Here is a 22,435-nt window from a genome sequence, read left to right on the forward strand (position 1 = left end):
TAAAATAAAATGCAATAGGACTCTTATTTTGAAATGCTTATGCTTGATGCAGAAGATGCAGGAGATAAAATATGCACTCTGACAACCATCTTATGGTGTCCATATTACATGGACACCATAAAGTAAACATTGTAATTCATCAACAGATCATAAGCAATCCATTAGCAAAAATGTGCGGTATTCACCGATTGTGAGCAGCTCTGAAACCGCAAGCTTGTAGAACGTGCAACAGTGCCGAGTTGCAACTATGAAACATGCAGCTTAACACTAGTTTGTACTAGATTGCATCGAATGTTATTTTTGTCATGTCATATTTACACAAAGCTTCTATTGAGGTTTTAAAATGAAGCTTTATATGTCTGTCGTCATATTTTATGACCGCATCACCGTAAAAAGTGTCAAAATCCTCAAACAAAAACCTCAATTTGAATAAATCGAACAACATGGATTAAATGGAGCACCGAGCGCCAAACGAACGCAGATAGGGCTACATATTACAAGCTTTTTTGTAAAATTTAATTGAGTAAGAGCTATTAGACCGCTCCCGAAGATACACGTGCCTCACTTTGTGTGTGACAAGTGGGAGAGCAATGTTTTTTCAACGCAGTGAAGTCTAAATGCCAACAAATATGGACTGAAGAAGAATATTTTGTTAGATAAAAACATGTTCTGAATCTTGGAAATGATTAGAAATATCTTTTTAAAATACATTTGGACTTTACAATGCTCTGGAGTTATTGGAAATGTTTGGATCCCAAGAATCGGAAACAATCCAGCCACCAGCATCATCAAGGCTCTGAAGCAAGGCTAAAACTTCTGCGCCAATCAATCTCTTTCTTGCTGACATTTCAACGGTAAAGCTACGTTTAAGCTTAGCAATAGCTTATAAAAACAACTAGAAAGTTGCTGCTAGGCAACTGTGACGTACATCTTCACTGGCGGGGAAAACTAGCAAACAGTGAAATAATACGTGGCATACGCCGTCTGAAATGCGTACGGTCAATTTGACCGTAATGGCCATTCTAGGTAGAAATACTCAGAACTCTTTTGTGTAAAATGTAAAAATGGTCAAAATGACCGCCTTGGTAGTTCTAGTGTTAATTATCTTATTTAAAGGAATAGTTCACCCTGAAATGAAAATAAAGCGCTATCTTCTATCTTTTTCCGACCTTAAAATGAGAAAGTTTGAAGGGCAGTGAATGGCGACCAGGCTAAGACTTTACAAAAATTATACAAAAGTATCACGCAATGATACAGTGAGACGCGCGCCATATACGGAAAGTGTTCAGGAGGCACACTATAAGGATTTGCGAGAAAGAAACCGTATTATTCAGTCAAAATGCTGAGCTCGGCCGTTAGTAGGCCGATGCCACTATAACTCACACTGTTGTCATGGCACCCAGGAGAAGCACAAACACACACCATTTTGAGAAATCAGGCTCAATAGAAACAAACGTGACTCATCTCTTCTATAAGGTAAATAATAATAAATAATACTAATAATAACGTAAGCCTCCTGAAGTTAATGTTGTGTACTGGTTGTCATGACAACATCGTGTGAGTGGCTGCTGACGGCTCGCACGCACTCACAGGAATGCGTACAGAGTAACAGCCGAGCTCAGTGTTTTGACTGAATAATACGGTTTCTTTCTCGCAAAACCTTATAGTGTGCCTCCTGAACACTTTCCATATATGGCGCACGTCCCACTGTCTCATTGCGTGATACTTTTGTATCCTTTTTGTAATGTTTTAGCCTGGTCGCCATTCACTGCCATTATATGGAGGAGCGTGTGCAGGACATTTTTTAAAATGGATGCTTTTGAGGTCCGAAAAAGATAGAAGGTCATAGGGCATTGGAACAAGAGCAGGGTGAGTAAAAGTTGACTTTATTTTCATTTCAGGGTGAACTATCCCTTTAATAAATCATATTAGGCTGTATTGCGATTCCTGTTTTCCCATCCCCCAAATTAGGACCTCTTAAATAATCAATGTTTCTTATACCATTTAAGATATTTAAGACTTTTTATGACTTAACATTTCATAAAACCGAGGACCTGCAGGGACTTTTTTTTTAATTCACACATTTTATGTGTGAACAATGTGCTCCTAAACACATTTTACAGTTCGCACACATCTCTTTTTAGTCACAGATGTGAGTGAAACGCAAGCACTGTCAAGCCCTTATAGATCATGATACGCCATATAAACTTGTACTCACTAAGTATCCTGCTTTTCCAAACTTCCCAAAGCTTATATCTTCCCTTTTATGTTGCAGCGATAAGACAAGACAATTCTTATCTGAGCCCAGGGATCTGACATGTCAAAGAGCGGAGATGTTTTCCCAGGATGAGTCTGATATGTGATGGTGGTGATAGTGTCAGAGTGTGTTTGGATAGCGTGTGTGAACTCTTGCGATCTGTCACGCGGGAGATAAAAGATGCACATCCTGTTGTGCTTGATGTTGGAGGAAAGAGGAATGGGAGGAAGGAAAGAAAAGATGGGATGAGAGAGGGGGAGGGGTAACTTCATCTGAAGCACTCCTACAAGGAGAACACAAGCATAAAAATGTTTTGATGCTGATAAGTTCTTAGTGACAATGTCCATGTTTACATGCGCATGACAATCATGTCTCGTGCAAACACCTTATATGGAATATCCACTGTTCATTTAGGCATACACATGTCCATATGGATATAATTATGAAGGTAACAAGAAACTGTTTACACTGTTAATTTAATAAAAAGAATTGCAATAAATAGCATGAGTGAGCATCTCCAGTATTTCCATAACAGAATAGTATGTGCATGTCATATTCCATAGTTTGTTTGTTTCTTAAAATAATGACTATACATACACTACCATTCAAATGTGTGGAGTCAGTACGTAAAAAAAAAAGAATACTTAAAAAGAGACCGTGAGATGTTTATAACGTTACAAAAGATTTAGATTTAAAATAAATACAGTTTTTTAAAAACTTTCTATTCATCAAATAATATGTTTTCATCAATAAAAAGTGTTTTTCCACAAAAATATTAAGCAGCACAACCGATAATAATAAGAAATGTTTCTTGAGCAGCAAATCATTATATTACTGCTCAATAAGTGACAAAATAACGCCAACAGTTTCCTATTTACTTGTGATGTGTATAGTTACATTGTGTACTAATACGACGTAAAATGAAAAGTTGTGATTTTCTAGACCGATATGGCTAGGAACTATACTCTCATTCCTGCATAGTAAAGGAACTTTGTGCTGTACCATGGGTGCAGCGGCGCAATTATATTACACTAGCCTGAAATTACGCAGGAATGAGAGTATAGTTCCTAGCCATATCAGTTGTTGGATTACAAATGTATACATTGTTATATCTAGGTTCCAATGTAATAGAATATAACTGAAAACATTATCTATATTTGTGTTTTACATTTTGAAGTAAACTTGAGGAAATTCTAAGGAGATTACGTCAGGCTGTGTAAGTGGTTGAGACATTAAGTCTTTGTCTTTATGCACTTCCTGACTATTTACCATGACAAGTTTAGAGCAATACTGCGTGAGTGATTGGATTAGCATCTATGCATTTGAATGACACTGTTATGCTGATTGAATTACGGCTGATGAGACAGGAATGTTTGGGGTGTGTCCCTATTTTCCTATGTCTCCTCCCCTGCTGTATAATCCCTCCCCTTGAAATGTATATAAAATACAATGTACAACTGGCTTTAGTCAGACTTGGAACCTCAGCGGAAAGACAGCACGTTTTTTCTCAATAAAGAATCCTGCTGAAAAACCTATCCAAGTTCTCCTGGTCTCTACTTCAAGAAACAACAGAAGTTCACAACACAGTCTAGAAAATCGCAACTTTTAATTTTCCGTCGGCCTTAGTACACGATGTAACTATACACATCACAAACATATAAATAGCTAAATGTTGGCGTTATTTTGCCACTTATTGAGCAGTAGGCTAGATGGAGCCATTTACCTCCAGTCTTTGTGCTAAGCTAGGCTAGCGGTGGGTGCGTCAGACAGAGTTAATGAATGGTATGTATGGTTTATCTAACTCTGGGGATACGGTGAATAAGCTAAAGTCCCAAAAAGTCAGCATGTTCCTTTAAACCTGCAGTGGGTAAGCTAGGGCGCGGGTTAGTTTGAGTAAATTCATGCAAGAGAGTTTCATACCCGCTGTAGAGTCACAGTGTACTGCTCCCAAACCGTCTCCTCCATTCCTGAGCCCTGCATGAAAAAGAGAAACAAACCACCATTAATCACCAGTCAGGCGTCATTAATGCCAGTATGCTGTGCGGCGTGACATGTTGGGTTGAGTGTCCTATACACAAATTGGTCCTAAATGAACTAATGAACCTGAACAAATTATTTCATAATTACATGGAAGCACACATAATATTAAAGGAATATTCCTGGTCATGTACAACTTAAGCATGACAGTATCTGTGGCAATTTCTTTGGACACACATAATCAGCAGTTCCTCCTCCTAAAATAATAAGGCCATCTCAAAAATGTTTTTTTTTTCTTTCATTGGTTTTTTACAAATTCAAGGATGTCAAATTTTTGATAATTTTCTCTATTAAACAGCATGCCACAGATCTGTACAGTTTAAAGGTGAAGCGTGTCATTTTTTAATGTTAAAGAACTACTTGTATCCCAGTTTCTATATGTAGTAACTATATGAGGTGCTACAAAGTAATGATATTTATTTAAGCATCCCGACTAGTCCAGTTTGGGCCAATAATAGAGAGCAGAAAAGGTCTTTGGAAAACTACTTTTATTAAAAAAAAAGAAAAAGAAATAAAAAGTAATTAAAGTTTTAAAAATATATGTTTTTAAAAAATATTTATTTATCCCGGTTATTTGCACTACTGTTCAAAAGTTTGGGATCAATATATTTTTTTTTTTAAAAAGAAGATAATATAATTCAGCAAGGAAGCATTAAATTGATCAAAAGTGACAGAAAAGACATTTAAAATGTCTTCAGCAAAAATATTAAGCAGTACAACAAAAGTTTTCAACATTAATAATAATAAATGTTTCTTGAGCACCAAATCAGCATATTAGAATGATTTCTGAAGGATCATGTGGCACTGAAGAGGCATAAACATCACAGGCATAAATAACATATTAAAATATATTAAAACAGATTGTAACAATTGTAATAATATTTCGCAATACTACTGTTTTTATGTATTTTTGATCTAAAAAAAGAGATAAATGTCTTGATGAGCATAAGAGACTTCTTTCAAAAACATTTTTAAAATCTAATCGACCCCAAACTTTTGCTTTTATTTTTATCTGCGCCAAATTACACACTTCACTGTTACATTGTAAATAACCCAGTATATTCCTTAAAATGAGGTTATGAAAATGAAATTATAAATGAAGGCCCCCATCCCCAGTTGTATAGTATCATCCAGCAATACCTGAGAACACCCAGTGAACACCCCATTATTTGGTACGACCCGATACGTCACTGCGTCAAAATGAGGGTCTACCACATACGGCAGGAGAGTGTGTATGAAGGAAGGGCCTGTCATTTCCACAACTCACTTGGGTGAAAGCATAATTTCTTTATTTTTAAGAATGATCAATAATACATATGAGGACTGAATCCATGTTAACTCACAAATCCATGCAAGCAGGTGTCCTTAAACAGAAACACACTGTGAAAGACACCAGGATCTGGATCTTTTTGACACATAAAAAACCAGCCTGACAAACTCACACACACACACACACACACACACACACACACACACACACACAGCTCAAGGGTGTGTTTGTTCCAAAGAACAGACAGACAAGCTCATCAATATTGATGATTAACGGGAAAGCAGTCACAGTACAACACAACCTCAACTAAACCATAACGCCACAAGGTTAAACCACAGCGACTTTGACAGTAGGTCCGGTTAAAGCTTCTTAAAATAGTCGGCTTTAATTAAATAAGAAATCAGTTTAAACTAAACAATATCCTAATCTACATCTGATTCTACTTTCACTAAACGTTTCTCCCTTCTATGTCAAATTGAGTCTGATTTATTTAAATAGCGCTTTTCACTAGAAATTCATGTACATTTTTATAATATCTTGATATCTTCCATATAGTCACATTTAGCAGAGTAGAGCTCGGCAATAATATAATTAACATTTTGCAACCAATCAAACAGCTGAGATATGCTATATAGTATATCGTCCTACGTGAGAATACTGTATGTATGTGGATATATACTTATAAACTAATACATCCAACTTTATGTTAAAGGGTTAGTTCTCCCAAAAATGAAAAATCTGTCATTAATTACCCACCCTCATGTCGTTCGACACCCGTAAGACCTCCGTTCATATTCGGAACACAAATGAAGATATTTTTGTTGAAAGCTGATGGCTGAGAAAGGCTTCAGATAGGCCTCCATTGGCATTCAGTACATTTACACTTCCAAGACCCATAAAAGGCACTTAAAACGTAGTTACAAAGTCCATCTCACCACAGTGGCTCTACAATAATTTTACGATGCGACGAAAATATTTTTTGTGCGCAAAAAAAAATCAAAATAACACCTTTATCCAACTTGTTCTTGTCTTCCGTGTGTGCCTCCACGACGCATGCGCGCGAATATGACGCAGATCCGGCGTTCGGACACATGACCCAGAAGCGATTTGTTTACAAGCAGAGGAAGACGCGCGTGTCTAAGCTGTTGAATTCTACATTGATCGTGTTTTAGGTCTCGGCGTAGTTCTCAAAATGGGGTTAAAGTGTGCATTTCATGGATTCCCAAACCCCGGCGCTACATCATATTCTCTCGCATGCGTCCTGGAGGCACACACGGAAGACAAGATTTCCGTGTGTTCATTTTTGGGTGAACTAACCCTTTAAGAGCTAGGGGATAACACCGATATATTTTCTGACGGAATTAAAAATAAGTGAGGTGAGATTGGCTATATAGTATATATGGCTTTGTGTGAGTGTACTGTTTGCAAATAAAGTTGGATATATATCCAAATTTAAAGCTGCAGTCTGAAAGACTGGGAAAACTTGCCTAATGCCAAAATGTCTGGTGGAGGACAATTACTCACTGAAAGGACAAAGGACACTGATTGCATCTGAACTAACTCATAGTTATCACTCTCATCCGATACGACGTCACACTGAGTGAATCATCTTAGAACGACTTTAATTTACATGCCTCTCCCCACATCTCTCCTCCAGAATACATCCAGAATGTCAATTCCCACTATACAGTATTAAATGTGTTTGATATCGTTTGAAATGTCTCAGTGCGACTGGTACAAAGATCTCATCACCACAAAAGTAAACAAGAAGATAATAAGAGTTTTTAGAGTTTAGAGATATTTTGCTTATTACGGTGGGTGTGGCTTTTGAAGCCATTTGGTCTCGTCAATACAGGTCATATGGGAAAGTGATTAAATGTAAATTACCATTGTGTTTCCATTTGAAAGAGATTTCTGTCTTGGTCTGAGCAATATAAGGAAGTGTGACAAAAGGTTCAGGGCTCGATGCTGTAATGAGTTCTGCTTGTAAAGCGGAATGTCTATTAGACAGAAGTCAGGTATATCTTTCACAGTATATGATGTTATGTATGGATTATCTTTGAATTGATTATGTAAATGGCATTATACATTTACCTGACTGTTAATAAATTGTTACATTTTGATCTATTCTGACTTACTTTGTAATTATTAACAATCTCTAGTAGATTATGGAATGGTATAATTTCAACAAAGAGTTAAACAGAATGAGTAAATGTGTGACTTGTTATTAAATATAAATTACCAAACAACCAATTGGCATTCTAACCTAAATTCGAGATCATGATAAACGGAGTCAGATAAAAGATGAATTGGAAATAATCCCTAATACCCATCTGAAAAGACCGAACGTGCAGCGACCTTCGAACCTCTATCGTTACCTTCATTGGAACGAATTCAGCGGCCTTACAAGTCCGTAAGTTTTGCCTCTTTGTCGCCATCTCTGCTTGAAACCTGCAATTGTAGTTATTTGCGGAACTATCGTCTTTATGTGGGTTGTGCATCGGCACGGCTCCTCAGCGCGGATGAATCTAATGTTTTGAGGAGTGTGTGTGGCTGTCAGTCACCGCACCGCTGTGGATACTGTACTTGGTAATCACAGATTCTACGTCCAAAATAAACGCGCAAGTAACATGTCTGCCACTTTTGTTCTGACCAACTGAGGAAAAAAAGCATTGCAATAAATTTTGCAACCAAAGGTGATTGAATCTAACGATCGCTTAGCTCATATCACATCAAACCGCGCAAATTACTATTTTTGATATACTTTGTTCTCAAATTGTTAATGTTAACAACATCAGAATTGCGCTTGCGTGACTACGTGTATTTAGTGTGTATTAGCGTTACCTGTAGATTTTAATTTCCGTACAGTCTAATCTTTTGCCTTTGTCTACGGGTGAATCTCCAGTTTTCACTGATGATTGTCGTTTGGACCTTTCTGGATTACAATCCGCCATCAAAATGATCAATTTAATTATTCCAGCTACTGTGAGAAAAGGCTGTAAATGATCCGCCACCTGCAGCATCCTCACATGCGATACAAGTACTAACCGGACTCCTTCTTCATGTATACAGATGTGATGTAATGACACAAAGACATGCTCAGATTTCCAAATCCACCAGTACCACACAAATTATAACACATTATTACAAGTTTACCGTTGTGAATCGGGCTAAGGTAAGGAGATTGAGGAGCTTTGAACACTGACTGGTTGTGTACTTGCTCAAAAATATATTTTGGATCATTTTTACCCAAATAAAGTTACGGACTGATTATGTAAAAAATATCATGCAGCTGAGATTTACTATATAGTATATATTGCTTTATGTGAGTATACTGTATGTATACAGGTAAAGTATATTTATCTTTTAAAGTTCTTAAAAATAAAAAAAAACAGGACTGGCCAATCACAGCACAGATCAGGTATGATATCACTCTGACGTCAAACTAAGTCAAGTCACCTTTATATATAGAGAGCTTTATACAATACAGATTGTTTTAAATCAGCTTTACAGTTATAACAGAAAAATAATTTCATTTAATGATGCTGTAAAGCAGCTCTAAAATGAAAATAATGTCACTGTTGATTCAGTTCTGTTGTAAAGATCATCAATTATTAAAGGAGTTAATTTCACCTATAAAGCAGTTCTGAATCAGTTCAGCTCAGTTCAGTTCTCATCCAATAGTGCAGTCAAATCAATAATATTGTTGAATATTAAGTGTCCTTCTAAGGACAAAATGGTTGATGTGCACCACAAACATACGTTTTGTTTTTCATTTTCCGCACTTCCCTTTAGCTTTTCCTTCTAAACACACACTTCCCCTTGTTCTCAGGCGTCTCCATTGGCGTGCGGCTCTAATTGGATGATTCTGCCCGCAGATATCTGCCCTCAGACTACTACGGAAGCGTACAATTAGTGTGGACATGTGCATTTGTTGGGCTCTCCACAAGCACTTGGATAGTGCGCTATGCAGCAAATAAAACTAATCCACAGAGATAAAGTAAATAAAGGGCCTGATGCTGATAAGCTAAGACAGCTCTTCTCCTCTCCTCCTGCGCTGGGCTGTTTTCTGTGGGTGGCTAGTGGAGATATTGTTCATAAGACGCTGATGAGAAAGACAGATAGCGAGAGAGCTAAAGATGCTGCATCATTTGAAGGCAATTCACGCTGCTTTTACAAAGCACTCACCTTCTTGTTCTGGAAAATGATGGACAGTTTCATAGCGAAAAGGGAAAATTACAACGCTGATCGCTTCATAAATCAAAAGACAGGCCTCGCATCTGAGCATTTTCTCCTAATCTAATCCGACCAAGCTAATGACTGAAAATGCATTCATGAACACATCAACATTATTAAAGTAACAGTTCACCACAAAACGAAAATTCCCCCTTATGTTGTTCTAAATGTGTCTTTCTTTCTTCTGCACCAGTTTTGATGTCAGTGACAAGAAATATCATGGGTCTTAGGATGATCTTCACCGACGTCAAAGCTTATCTGAACTCACATGAATGAGATTTGAGAGCTGTGGAAGTGGGGAAGGTTTTTAGCTAATAAAAATGTACATTTCAGTTTGATCATATTCAGCTATTGTATGACTTCAGAGGAGTTATTTAATCGTATGGGCTGTTATTATGACATCTGTAAAGTCATAGTTAGAGCTGGACAGGCCCTATCCTGCAGGTGTGATGTATTTTTGTAGGCCAAACATGGAAATGCATTTTAGCATTCCATAATTCCATTTTCCTGAAGTCAATGGGTTTTCTGAAAGGGTTTTTGGTTCAATGCATGAAATAAGGTCTGTAGCGCAAGCTCAAGATATTTCCACGTAAAATACATCAGTAATACCCCCTAGTTATTATAGGACGGTTGCTAAAACGTAGCTAAATGAGACTAGAGAGGTTGTTGGGAACATTACACGTCATCACGCAAGACAGGAAACGCATTTAATAACTTACTAGTTGGCTTTTACAGCCTTGTTGTGTTCATAGCTTGTTAAGCTTTTCCTTCTGCCGATTGCATTTAAGCTTCAAAATTCATAAAAGTTGTGCTGATTTGTCAAGATTATCCCGACGAACGAAACAGAGCTTATTTTCTGCAATATCCAAAAGCCAATGGAAAAATCCTTTTGGGTTTTTGTCGAGATTGATGCTAACTTCCATGTTGGCCTACAAAAATACGTCATCACTGCAGTGCTGCACTGCATTGAAACAAAACATTCTGCAAAACATTTCAATTTCTACAAAAGAAAGAAAGGGTCCTTTAAAGCTTTATATACCTGGGTTTCTGTCTAAATACATTGAAAAACTCCAAATGCACGCATGTTCCAGATATGTTGAGCCTTGGTTCTCATGCAGCTGACACAGGTTCAAGTCTGATCTCTCTCTCCATACGCAAGCCCCAAAACACAAAAATAAAAATCCTGACGTCTCCACAGGAAGCTGTCACCCATCTCTCCTGAGAACTAACCTAAAAAACCCTCCAGTCTTATTTAGTAAACTCCTCACAACAAGGTCAAGACTCTCGTCTCTCTCCGGCTCGGCTCAGTATCAGAGGGACAGGACCCAGTAACGCAGCTTGTGAGGAGGACCCTGCTGTTCCCAATAAGCTGAAATGCATCTGCAACGCTGTTTCCTGTCAACAGGCCCATCAGCGTGAAGCCGTCCACACCACACAGTGAGCAGGGGCGCTGGGACAGCATGAAAACCCAACCTGCAGAATTCGCAGCCAGTCATGTTAACATATCTGAACAGCCTGTCCACACAAGCGATACAACAGGTTAGACATGTGACAAAAAAGGGGGAGTATGTGGCACACACACACATACTACACCCACATACCCACTAGAGCAGTAAATCGGTCACCACACATGTCAACAGAACACCTGAGCAAAAGCAAAGGCACAATTGTATAATAAAAAACCCTCCAAATGATAGGAAAGTCCTAATTAACCCAATATAGGGGTTTTAATGGCCGATGCTGGTGTCTAGAGTGCAGGGTGGTCAATTACAATACTTATAAAACTTACTGATGACAAATGCAATGTTTATAAAACTGTAAAATCAAACAAAAGATTTATTTTACACAAAATTCTCCTAAAATGGTTAATATCTATTGACAAGGCTATTGGCAGGTTTTTCAATCAAATTTATATACTAAATACATAATATACTAAACCAGCCAAACCAACACGATCACGATCAGGCCAGTAATATCAAATTGCCTCATTATTTGGCTAGAGCATATCTGTCTATCAGTCATCTTTGGGCTGCCCCCTAAAAGTCGACAAGAAGAGGCTTGGTTGACAAAATGTTATTTAGTTGGTTAGTCGCAGAAAAAAACTCCATAGGAATTGCTAATGTCACGCAGTAACAGAATGTTAACACAGCTGGTCCATGCGGTATAATATATATATATATATATGTATATGTATATGTATATGTATATGTATATATCGGACAGAAAAACCAAAGAGTGGGAACATTTCACAAGGGTAAAGAATGACCACAAAAAGATGACATGCGACCTTAAAACATTAATTTTTTTTTTTTTTTTAGTAAGTAAGTAAGTAGTAGCCTAACTTTATGGGGTGGGCGAAATTACCAAAATCTTATATCACGATACAAGTAATTTTATTTCACGATAACAATATATAAATCACAATATAGTTATTTTTGCTTTAAGGTTATGATATCAAAGTTTTAGTGACCGGAGCTTACACTATGCCGGAACGCCACTCTCTCGTGAACGTGAATACGACAGTGGCGGAAGCTAGAGATTACAGTTTATACGTTTTCGATATGGATGTTTACCAGGACATTTTTTTTTTTAACACAGATTGTATTCACATAGGATGGGTGAGTAGACTGGGTAAACCCAGACCGGTGATTTGATTTCGCCCTGCAGCTCAGGCTGGAAACCTGTACATATTTCGGGCGGCAGTGGCTCAGTGGTTCATGTAGGTTGTCTACAAACCGGAAGGTTGGTGGTTCGATCCCCGGTTCCACCTGGCCAAGTGTCGAGGTGTCCATGAGCAAGACACCTAACCCCAGCTGCTCCCGACGAGCTGGATGGCAATGCCTTGCATGGCTGACACCGCCGTCGGTGTGTGAATGGGTGAATGTGAGGCAATATGTAAAGCGCTTTGGAAGGCCATTGGTCTGTTAAAAGCGCTATATAAATGCAGTCCATTTACCATCTACCATATTTCAACAAATTTGTCGGGACCAATCACAAACCGGCTGATCCACCTGGCGCACTATTGGCGGGTTTAACACGGTGACGGATAGAGAAGCGATGGATCGTTGGTCTGATTGGTTGGAGGACTGTCCAATTTCATACAGAGTCATTTGAACTATGCCCGTTTATCACGCCTCTTGTGCAGTAGAAAAATACAGAGCAGACTCCCCAGACCAATGTTCAATCTAAAATTTATTTTAAGATAAGGCTGTTTTTATATTAATTTATATTATAGGTTGTATAATATTATAGGTTATATTTTGCTTGTGTTCTGATCTTAGAAAAGTTAATGCGATGTTGGCCGGTATCACAGCAGCAAGGTTAATGTGCACGCCTGAACGCTTCATTTATGTTTTAAATGCTCAATATTATTGTTTAGTATTTCTCCTCAGACTAATGGCTTAAATGAGCAACTAACAAATGACTAGGAAAATCTTTAGTCGGGGCCGCACTGCTAATTTTGATGTGTTTTAGCTGCAGAGGATGGTGAATGATAAAAAAGAAAAAAATTTCATAAAACAAATCACAATGTCAATGCAGAAAGAATAATCCTCCCAGTAATAATTACACTGCAATTTTACACACTAGGCTTGTATGGTATAGATAAAATTAAATATATAGTATTTATAAATATCCACCCAGTCAAAATATGTAAAAATGCCACAAGAAGACTTAATCAATTGATTCAAACTGACAATCTGAACAGATTCACAAATATTAACTCAACTTACACACTATAATGCCACTCTCATCTTAGCACTTTCATATTTGTGAATCGTGAGACAAGGGGGGTTGTGAAATCAGTCTAATGACATTAGAAAACTTGATAAAAAGCACATTTAAATAATTCATAACATTGCTGAACTTCACTGCGAATATTCAACACATCACCCAGCCCAAGTACACGCACACATGCACATCCCTTCACACGCGCCGTTTTGTCAGTCACTCTAAAAATACGCCTTACACCTGAGGGACACGGAGACCCAAACACCTGCTCCCCTCTGCTTCTCACGCTAATGACCGAAGCAGAAATCCCAGACAGAGGAAGAGTTTAAACAGCACGGCAGATGGATCAACAGAGGCAGTGCAGCCGCTGCCAGCAAAAGCTACGCTATGCGACAGGAGCCAGTGAAGTCTACACACACACACACACACACACACACCTGCACCTGCATTACCGGCTCATTATCGCACACGCACGTCAAGTAGGACGCTTCGTCATGCTGCAATTAAACATTCAATCGGAGGTTGACCTTCCACTCGCTTCACGATCATCATCATTCATTTGGAAAGTTTGATTTCAAAAGTGCACAAGCAACATTAGATTAATGCAACACAACAGAACTTTCTCCAAGCACAAACAAAGCCACGAACCCGAACGCTAGGCTAACATACAACACCAAACATCATGATTTACGACAAAAACTTTGCACACAGATCACAAAACACGCCCACCAATGCGATACAAACCAACTCTGTACAAATCAAGCCACGAGATCTCTACTGCGGGATCTAGGAAAGGGGGGTAGAAACACGACAATCTTCTCTCTCTAAGGTGGCAGCTGATGGAAGGGTTTATCCCTGGAGGATCAAGCCACCGCGAGCGCCTTTTTCCCATCCCCACCAGCAGTTTGAGCAGGCATGACGCATGCCTGGGTGAGAAGAGGATGATGAAGCTGTTCCTTAGCTCCTCGGACTCCCCCCGCACCTCGGTTCGCGCCCCTCCGCGCCGCCTCCATCTCTGGGCTCTCTGCAGGCGGACGCAGCAACCAAAGGGGAGCCAGTTCACACTCATCTCTCCCCATGGCCACCCGACCTCCAATCTAATTAAGCTCTGAGGCGGAGAAGATTAGGCACCCGGAGAGAGGGAGAGGGAGAGAGAGAGACTATAAATAAGACTCACAGAGCCACGGCGAGTCCTGAACGACTGCACAGCGCGTGCCCACTTTCGGCACAGCACCGTTTTCATGTCTGCGCTCTCTCTCTCTTTCTCTCGTTCTCTTGCTACGATTCTGCCGGCTCCTCTTCTTATGTAATCCTAATACACAACTGGCCTACATTTACACACACACACACACACACACACACACACACCGATCAATACCTACATATTTACATGTACAGATGGAGTGTATACAATATTAGCGTATGCACACACACACACACACACACACACACACACACACACACACACACACACACACACTCCAAAGAAATCCTAAGAGACTGCAGCGATCCACAAGACAACGGTGTTCACTTTAATATTTCAACATTGCGCACTGCTGAGGAAACTTTGCAGCGTTTTATTTTCTTTAGCAGAGTAGCTCCTATCTGCATTTGCATTCTTAGCATATTTAAGTCTTTATGCTATTGATTTTATCAATGTAATAGAGTGGATATATTTAGCGAATTGCTCCTCTTTTTTTTAGATTGTCAGAATTTGCTTATTGCACGATGTTTAGTCGTTTAGTCGATGTTAAGTTTTGTTTATGCATCTCCTCAGAACAGCATAGACTAAAAGTGATATATTTATGAAATAACCTTAACCAAAGATTCATTATTGGACAAATATTTTCAGTTGCCGAATTGTCAGTGCATCACTACTATATATATATGTCTCAAAACAAAATATGGCTTATTGCATTTAGATCAAGATAAAATGGGATACATCCTGAAACCCCTCCCAAATGTATGTTGCGACCCTGTAAAAACAATATTCTTAGTTATACAATTACTCCTTCTTACCCTAAAATACATTTCATGAAGAAAGCGTTCAGCTGTGAGATTGAGCACTTCCTCGGTTACTGATTTAACCACCTATGGAGACCAAAACACTGACTGACTAAATGAGGAAATGGTGGAAACGCCCTCTGATCTGATCTCATCTATTTCCCAGCATTCTCTGTCTTGATGATGTAGGCTTGATGTCACTCAAATCCGACAGAAATTAACTTGGGTTTGTAAACATAATGTGTTATGTGCGTAAAACAGCATGCTGGGCATTCCAGGTAAGACAATAAGAGATCACAGGTCATGAACCAGGCACTCCTGACTCTCTTAGCGGTGAAAAGAAGATTAGAGGGTTTTTACGGCCAATAACAATCTCCTGCTGTCACTGTTCATACTAGCACAACCCCTAAAGATGATAATGACCCGCTGACACGACCAGCAGCTAATACACACACTCGAACATGCTTGACCTGGCCAAGATGATGTTAAATTCACCTCTTTCAAACACATTCAGAAGAGCGCACACATATTTACTGTACTATTCAAATATACAGAGATAACTATTGATTATGAATTTACATGATGTAATGATATAAATGTGTACATATACATCTATGTTTAGGGATGCACTGAAATGAAAATTCTGGGCCGAAACCGACTTAAAAAAAAAAAAAAATTATACATGTTATATTTTAAATAATTGCATTATCATTAGACTTTTTAATTAAATTCAATCATTTAACTGAATTCTGGAAAAAATACTAGCCAATAAAATAAAATAATCACACTTTTATTGAAAGCAACACACCAAAATTGGACAGAAAATATATTAAAATAATATTAAATATCAATATATAAATATATTATACTTCATCCAGTTCTATGCAACAGAATCAGATTGAGCTAGGGCTGCCTCTGACTAAAGATTTTAGCCGACTAGTAGTCGTTCATTTAAGCCATTAGTGGACTAATAGCAGGTTTATATTAATTTAAGTACATCAATATGCAGGGGTGTAGGATGAAAATTAAATTTTCGTCCGATAATTTTTGGCGGCTGAAATTTCAGTGCATTCCTATTTATGACATTACCTTTTAAAGGTTTGGGGCTGGTTTTTGAATGTCTTCTATGCTCACAAAGGTTGCATTTATTTGATTAAAAATACAGTAAATATTAATATTACAATTTGAAAAAAATATATATTTGAACATATTTTAAAATGCAATTTATTCCTGTGATCAAAGCTGTATTTCCAGCATCATTACTCCAGTCTTCAGTGTCACATGATCCTTCAGAAATTAGTTGCTGCACAAGAAACATTTCTAATTATCATCATTGTTGAAAATACTTTGATGGATACTCAAATTTTTTTTATTTATTTGAAATAAAAATGTTTTGTAACATTATAAATGTCTTTCCTGTCACTTTTAATAAATGTCTTGCGAAATTAAAGTATTTCTTTTTTTTTTTAAAAAGTTACTGACCCCATCTGATCATATATAATACAATTCAATGAATTGAAAAAAGTTATTTAACCAGTAACATATTTCTTTATCAAGTACAATATTGTAACCTTTATACGTTTGCAACTTGCAGTTTTTTATAAACGAGCACTGGGCCAGATGTGAAATAACTGATTAATTGAAGGAATAAACCGATTAATCAATGATGATCAAATTAGTTGTTAGCGGAAGCCTTTCATATTACACACTATAATTACATTTACATGTGTCCATCTGCCAGACATTTTGATCTAAAGCAACTAACACTGAAAAATGTGTTTATTTACTTCCAAAGAATCAAACCTATAACCCTGACGTTGCTAGCACCACAGAAATAAGGTCATTTATTACAATAACAGTGAGCAATCAAACTGCTCCATGACAAACATGATACCAGTGGCTCATTGGTATTATCAGTACTGACACTAACATGTGACCAAAAAGCAAAAAGGCCTTGACATAATTCCTATGATAAAACAATGAATCCTCAACACAGGAGACTTACTGGAGCACAGGCACTCTTTTCTCAGAACACTGGGGTGTAAAAATAGAGCCAGCAAGCGCTCACACTTCCAGAGAAAGCAGCACAGGGACAGACATCCACAAACTGATGCTCTTTGTTTGCTCCACTGGACAGGCAGTCCTCCAAAATAAAGCACTAACTGTCCCAGAGAACAACTCCAACAATGGATGGAAAAAGAAAGTCTTTGTAATCTAGATTCTTAGACAACCTATTCTGGGGAGTGAGCGACACAGGGAAAAAAAGTAATACAGAAATCATACAGTTTGTTTATTTGGAAGAATAAATATTTATGTGAAAAGAAACACTTACAGCAGGCAAACTGACAATTCTTATTTTTTATGGAATATTGCTGTATTTATTATATCTTCTCTGATGAGGTATTTTTCAACATGAGGGCAGGACAACCTGTCACTCACAAGATCACAGCAACAGCAAACAATACTTTTTCTTGTTGGAGGAGCAGTTTATCTCAGATGTTCCCTCAGAACAGGGAAGAAAAGGCTATCACAGCTTCCAGTTCATGCTGACTTTAGGCACAAAGAGGAAGTGTTTGTTCTAGTACTTAATGTTCATTTACTGTATGTACAGATATCAACCTCTTTCACTTCATAAAAGGCATATTTGTGTGAAACAGAAATATTCAACAAGAAAAGAAGGAAGATGGACTTGTTTTTACCCATCAAGAATTGATTGGATCATCTCAATCTTAAAATAATTTAAAGGGATAGTTCACCCAAAAATGAAAATTTGATGTTTATCTGCTTACCCCCAGGGTAATTAAGATATAGGTGACTTTGTTTCTTCAGTAGAACACAAATGAAGATTTTTAACTCCAACCGATGCAGTCTGTACGATTTCAAAACACGGCCTCATGAAGCTTCGAAGTGTTATGAATCAGTGAGTCGATTCAGCGGTTTGGATCGCCAAATTTCAGCAGTTTTGCGGTTTGACACGCGATCCGAATGATGATTCGACTCACTGATTCATAACGCTTCGAAGCTTCATGATGCCGTGTTTTGAAATCGTCATCACTATATAAGTCGTTATTTAGGGTTTTTATGCGCACAAAAACTATTCTCGTCACTCCATAAAGTTATTGTAGAACCACTGTAGTGAGATGGACTTTGTAACGACGTCTTTAGTGCCTTTTAAGGGTCTTGAGAGTGAACCGTGCATTGTGCCAATGGAGGCCTTTCAGAGCCATCAGATTTCAACTAAAATATCTTCATTTGTGTTCTGAAGATGAACGGAGGTCTTACGGGTGTCCAACGACATGAGGGTAAGTAATTAATGACAGAATTTTAATTTTTGGGTGAACTAACCCTTTAAGGCTGACACAGAGACACAGGTGTGGTTTGTTAAAGGAATAGTTCACCCAAAAATGAAAATAATCCTTTTTACTATAAAATTATTAATATTATTATTAAACTATTCCTTTAAGACAGCGATTTTAGTGATATAGTGGTAAAAAAACAATCACCTTTAAATGCAGATAAATCATTGTGTGATGTAAATGGTCACAGATGCCCTTCACACTTCTACAGTGCAGTTCAATATAAATACATTTGACACCACACACACTGCACAGTCCTCTCTGCATATACCATGACTTATAACAAGCTCAGAGAAATAACCTGCGTTCCTCTGTGAATTCAGAGTGCTTCGGCTAGAGCTGTGAGCGGACTATTAGCACATGATTAACAGTCTCCTTGAAATTCACTGTCACTTTCCATATGGTTCCTCCTGTAATAAAACATTTCTCCCGTTCCGCATGTTTCCTTAAATAAAAGACACTTCCTATTTTAGAACCTAACAGCCCATAAGAAATTAACTAATGCTTAAAACAGTCATGGTACAGTGTGATAAATGTAACCGCATTAATCTAGACTACTGTTCAAAAGTTTGCTTATTAAAAGTGAATTATTTAGCAAGGAAGCATTAAATTGTTCAAAAGTGAAAGATATTTATAATGTAACAAAAGATTTCTACATTCAAATAAATGCTGTTCTTTTGAAACTTCTATTCTAATAAAGAATCCCGATTTTTGTTGTTGTTGCTGCCGTTTTTCACAAAATATTGAGCATCACAACTGTTTCAACATTGCTAATAATAAGAAATGTTTCTTGATCAGCTTTGCCATCATAAAAAATAATCAGAGGTGTCAAAAGTATTCACATTCATTACTCGGGTAGAAGTATTAGATACTAGGGTTTAAAAAGACTTATGAAGTTAAGAAGTTGAAGTATCAACTCAAGCTTTTTACTCAAGTAAAAGTACTGGTTTCAAAACTACTTAAAGTATAAAAGTAAAAGTAATGCAAGGACAAAAGATTAGGCCGCGCCACAGGGGCCTATAGTGCACTACACCACCTCCTCCAAATGTTTTTTTATAAAGGCCATAATGACTATAATGTTATATTAAAAAATTAAAGTTAAAAAATTTGGGATGCACTAGGCTACCCGTATCAGCTGCATATATGCCCATTGAAAATGAATGCATTTTAGTACAATGCAAATACATAAAAGAACCATATGTGTGTACTACTGAGCATTACGTGATTTGTGTCATCTGCAATAGATCTCATACAAACCAATAGGGTGTCGGAATGGTATATGTTTATATTTCTCATTCAACCACAATCAAATGCACTCTATCCGAATGGCACGATTTATCTGGATAGGTTTTTTTTTTTTTTTTTGAACGAAGACAAGCCGAATGAAAACAAGCCGAAATGAAATAGGAGTAACGAGGCTATTTTTAAAATGTAAGGAGTACAAAGTACAGATAATTGCATGAAAATGTAAGGAGTAGAAGTAAAAAGTCGGCTGAAAAATAATTACTCCAGTAAAGTATAGATACCCAAAATTTCTACTTAAGTAAGGTTTCTAGCCTAAATATCTAAAAGAGATAAAAAATAGATAAGTAAAATTACATATTTTTTCTTGTTTTCTTGAAAAAAATTAAAATGAAGTGAGTTTTGCTTAAAACAAGCAAAATGATCTGCCAATGGGGTAAGAAAAATAGTTTCTGATTGAAATCTTGTTTCTATCCCAAACAGAAATAAGATAATTTTTCTCACCCCATTGGCAGATAATTTAGCTTGTTTTAAGCAAAAACTCACTTCTTTTTTATTTTTCCCCCCAGAAAACAAGAAAAAATATCTTATGTAATTTTACTTATCTAATAAAAACATATTGATTAACGAATATTTAGATATTTAGACTGGAAAGTTAACAAGACAAAAATACGAAATAAGAAGAGCATTTTTTGCACCTCTGTAAATAAATGACATTTTAAAATATACTGAAATAGAAAACAATAATTTTAAATTGAAATAATATCACAATATTACTGTTTTTACTGTATTTTTGATCAAATAAATGCAGCTTTGGTGATCACAAGAAACTTCTTACAAAAACATTTAAAAATCCCTCCGACTCCAAACCTTTGAACGGTAGTGTGTGTATAGAAAGGCTTGAAAACAACATGAAATAAAAATACTTTTTATTTTCTTTTACAATGCATGTTCCTGATCTTAGCGTGCACGATTCGTATATGCACATGTATTTACTTGTTCTGCCACTTAAACAACATTGTCAGCTGTCATGTCCTGTCATTTATTCACTTTTACTGTTTGTAAAATGCCAAAAGCCTTATTATATATAATAAATACAAAAACCGAACTCAACATGCAACTCAAAAAGACGATTGAGGATTGGATCAGTGAAGTGAATCAGCACTGTTCACAGAAACGAACGCATTAAATCCATACGCCTCTCCGCCATGTTCATGTCTTATTAAAAGTTGTCTCTAACCGCTCTAAAATATTCAACAGTTCTGTTCTGCTCAAGCGCAAAAGTATGGAAAAGTGTCAGCATTTTTACTAACATCATCTGAGTAAAGCTTAAAAAATTGATAGAAAAACAGGCCTAATACTTTGGCATGTTCTTAAGAGACTTCAGAAAGTCCAGATCCACAGTGACACTTCTATTAGACAACACATCAAGATCAAAGCACAGAAAAACAAGCACATTACCCAAGTCCACATCCACTTCCCGCGTCCTAAATCAGATGACCCTGTTCTGTTCCGACTCATTTAAAGCGCCGTTTCATCTTCAAAGAGAAACAAATCGAGCCGTTTCAATGAGCAGCCGGCACACTTTCCTCCTCCGCCAAACTAGCCAACCACCATCCGGTTATGAGGCTTTAACAGCAACTGAGTCGACTACATCGAATTCATGATCCTAAAGAGGGTCAGCGTGCATCTCAGACGGGGATCCGGTGTTCTGTTGTAGGGCAGGAGACGGCTGGCACATTTAATCCGTGGTGTGGGATAAATCTTTATTTGGATGTGTGGATGGACCAGGCTCATCTGTATATCACACTGAATTTCTTCAAGCGGCAGGAAGGGCTGACGTTTAGGGGTGTCAGTCACAAAAGCACGTCCAAACGGCTACGAGAGATGAGACAAATTCTTCTAGCACCACTCCTTCCTCTAATAATACAACAGCTACCGATGCCATCCCAGCTTCCGTATCATTACCGAAGGGATGACACCTCACTTAGCCGAGACCACTCCTGCTTATGTGAAGTAAACGATACCATGAACAGGTTTCTGGCATTGGATGTTGAAACGTTATACACACACACACACACACACACAAAGAGAGAGAGAGAGAGAGAGACTCTGCATCTCAGAATAGCCACACCACTATACCCGATAATTGCCTACTATGCAGCCGGAGGCATGTTAAATGGCCAGAGAGACGGTCATTGAATAAAAGAGCATGTAAACGGGGTAAAATATAGGGCTGTGTTTTCCGTGTTATTTTTTCCTGGATTAGTTTTAATGGATAAATACAATTTTAGTAATCAAAAC

At 37.5% G+C, this 22,435-nt stretch overlaps 1 protein-coding gene across 3 annotated transcripts in view; it reads right to left on the bottom strand.

The window, feature by feature from the left end:
* The window catches only part of tjp2b (tight junction protein 2b (zona occludens 2)), a 93,430-nt gene that overhangs the window by 48,341 nt on the left and 22,654 nt on the right, over positions 1-22,435 (bottom strand). For 2 of the 3 annotated variants that reach the window (XM_079827588.1, XM_079827589.1), the window contains exon 2: positions 4,178-4,231. In XM_079827588.1, coding sequence (XP_079683714.1) covers positions 4,178-4,231 — 54 coding nt within the window. Of the gene's footprint in view, positions 1-4,177; positions 4,232-14,427; positions 14,633-22,435 lie in introns of those variants that run through there. The other variant, XM_079827587.1, reaches the window with a different exon arrangement.

Source organism: Gobio gobio, assembly GCF_949357685.1.
Source record: "Gobio gobio genome assembly, chromosome: 10".
Classification (NCBI taxonomy): domain Eukaryota; kingdom Metazoa; phylum Chordata; class Actinopteri; order Cypriniformes; family Gobionidae; genus Gobio; species Gobio gobio.